The 2824-nt window shown below is 46.1% G+C and overlaps 1 protein-coding gene across 1 annotated transcript in view; it reads right to left on the bottom strand.

Moving 5' to 3' along the window:
- Positions 1-2022: 2022 nt before the first annotated feature.
- KCTD14 (potassium channel tetramerization domain containing 14) overlaps positions 2023-2824 on the bottom strand; it is a 3520-nt gene continuing 2718 nt past the window's right edge. Inside the window, exon 2 of the mRNA XM_009876176.1 lies at positions 2023-2694. Coding sequence (XP_009874478.1) covers positions 2023-2694 — 672 coding nt within the window. The remainder of the gene's footprint in view (positions 2695-2824) is intronic.

Raw genomic sequence — 2824 nt, 5'->3', positions numbered from 1 at the left:
GACACTCCCTGCCCACGGGGACTCCAAGGTCCTAGGATGTACCTAAAGGCCGTCCACAAAGAGGATGGAGTCTCTTATCTTCACAAGGAGCCATGTGGAGAAGACAAGGGGCAATGAGTGCAAGTTGCACTGCGAGAATTTTCCTCTCAATATAAGAAATAGTTTTTTTACAGTGAGAACCATCATTCACTGGAACAAGCTCCCTAGGCATGTGGTGGCATCCACGTCACCAAGGGTTTTCAAGATGTGGTGGGACAGGGTGCTTGAAAATCTCATCCAGGCTCCCTTTCCCACCAGAGGCTGGACCAGATGATCCTCTGAGGTCCCTTCCAGCCTGTTCTACGAGACCATCCGTGATAAAATTATTAGAGTTTCTCATGACAGCAGTCCTGTAGTCATAGGAGGTTCATTGGTTTGAAGCTTTAACTACCCTATAATCAAATTTTTTTCTCCCTAATATCTAATTTCACTCTCCTTGGTTGTGACTTAAGCCAGGTACACCTTCTTCCACCCTTAGGACCTACTGATCACCTCCTTAAAGCTGCCTTCTGTCTATCTGAAAGCCTCCTCAGTCTCCCCCTTTCCAGGCTCAGCACCACCGACCACTTGGTTACAATCACAGGTATGATCACAGACCCTATTTTTTGAATCTTTTTGCCTTCTCAGACGCTGGTTATGTCAGTTCTTACCAAGGTTATGAATGCGAGAGGTCTCAGAGAGTCTCCTTACCCCTACAACAGAACTGCCCTGAGGTTGGTGGTGCAAGTCCTGACGTTCGCTGGGGGAAATCTGTGCTCTGCTGAGCACATCCGAAACCAAGCTTAAGTAGGATTGGTTCGAATCTGTTAGCAGAAAGGCAAGACTTAAGATCTTTAGAATTTGGGGGCTGGAGAGTTGAGGAAGATGTCAGTAAATAAAGCACTTTTGTATCATTCAAAGAGCTTTTAGAAGTTATTTATTTAACAACCCAGAGATTATTGTCCTTAGCTGGAAGAAATGTATCTTCTGAGAAGTAAAGGAAACGTGATCATAATCAGATTAGCCACTATGACTTTCAGAGTGGTTAAAACCAAGCTAACAGCCATCTCCAGTATAAAAATAAACTTTCAAATACTGAGATTATTTAAATGCAATGTAGGACTTAATTCATGTTCTGTAAAGGAGAATTTGCACTGAGGTCCCAGGCTGTCACTTGGGTAGCACTTCCTTCTCTTCACATCATGGCGGATTTTCCCTATTCTTCCAAAAGCTTCTACTTTCAGAAATAGTATCATAACAGTAATGAGTGTCCTAAGGAACAGATTAAAATCATGTGGCCTGAGAGAGAAGTGTGCGTGTCCTCACATTATAAGCTCCTCACATGAGCAGTGGTACTTTTGCCTTTTGTTTCTCCTGGACCATAGCTGAGACTCTCTGTCTTTCCTTCATAATGAATAATAAATAACGGTAATAAAAAAAAATATGGTAATTGGCTAGAGAGTAGGCATCTACTGAAGGAAGGAAGAGAGCAGGGCCACTGAATTCTACTTTCTGGTATAAAAAACAGCGAGTAAAGGAGCTTTGGCTCTCTTGTTAGGGATGAAATTTAATTAGACTGTGTGTTACTGCAGCCAACAGCGTTCCCATCGGGAGCTGTGCACCTGTGTGACCTGTTCTCGTTTCACTGAGAGACCAGCTCCACGTGTCCACAATATTTATTTGGGGTTACTCGTTTCTCTTAGGTCGAGCGAGGTTGACTCAACCCTCAGATCTGGCTCTCCGAACTTATGTAATAGTCAGCAACACCGAAAGAGGAAAATTCTGTCTTTTTATCGTACCTTTTAAATCGTACAGTTATCCCCAAAAGCTCAAGTAAACTGTCTCTTAAGTGCTCTTTAATTTGGCAAATGACCAGGGAAGATCCTTGCATCGGCCCATGCATTTTTTTCTGCCCCTCTGGTAGTCCAAGGCTTGGTCTCCACGGCCAAAGTTAATTTGTTTTAATAATCGCCTTCCTCCATTCCCCATTGGCTGTGACGCGTTCTACCACCAGGTGAACAGGAATTTGTAGAAGAAATCGTGTGATTTGAAGCGAAAACCTTTTTCAGCGACGTGGGGCTGAAAGGATATTTTATACCCTTTGGCTTCGACATCCATTTGGATGCAGTCCAGCAGATCGACAATACTCGGTGCTGCCTTCCAGGGGCCAAACTTCACCACGGATTTTTTATCCGTGTCCAAGCTGTTCAAGGCATCCTGGCATCTGGCCGCATCCTCCTCGGTTTTGACCACGCACACGATGACGCCGGACCGGCGGGACGCGACCGCTTCGGCCCTGGCGATGCGGATCATCAGCTCGATGTTCTCGCTGTAGTTGGGCACGCGGGCCAGAAACTGTTTCCTCGCCACGAGCTCCCCGAAGATCTGTGGCGAGTCCTCCAGCTGCTTGATTAGAGGTTCGATGTCGTAGAACAACGCCTCTTTGTAGACGTCTTGGATGCATTGGGTGGGCACTTGGTTACTACGCAGATACTCCAAGATGTATTTGAAGTAGGTGCCTGGCCTGTCGATGAAGAACCTGCCTTCGGAATCAGTCCTGAGTTTGGGCTGGCCGGTGAACATCTCTGCCAGCTTGGAGCCAGGGTGTTTCTTTAAGGTGCTCAGTGTTGTTGTGTACATCTCTCCGCCAACGTTTAACTCCACGATTGGTGACAACTGCGAGTATCACAGGGAGACAAAAAGCCACGTGTGTTACCTGTCTGAGGCTGTCAACAGGCAAGTGTCAAGGAAAAGAGGGGAGCAAAAAGGGCAGTTGCAGCTGGAAATCGGAGTGATGGTGGGAAGA

This window comes from Apaloderma vittatum, unplaced genomic scaffold, assembly GCF_000703405.1.
Source record: "Apaloderma vittatum isolate BGI_N311 unplaced genomic scaffold, ASM70340v1 scaffold38499, whole genome shotgun sequence".
In the NCBI taxonomy this organism is placed as follows: domain Eukaryota; kingdom Metazoa; phylum Chordata; class Aves; order Trogoniformes; family Trogonidae; genus Apaloderma; species Apaloderma vittatum.
Note: the sequence above shows the minus strand (reverse complement) of the source record. Positions and strands in the feature narration are given on the sequence as shown.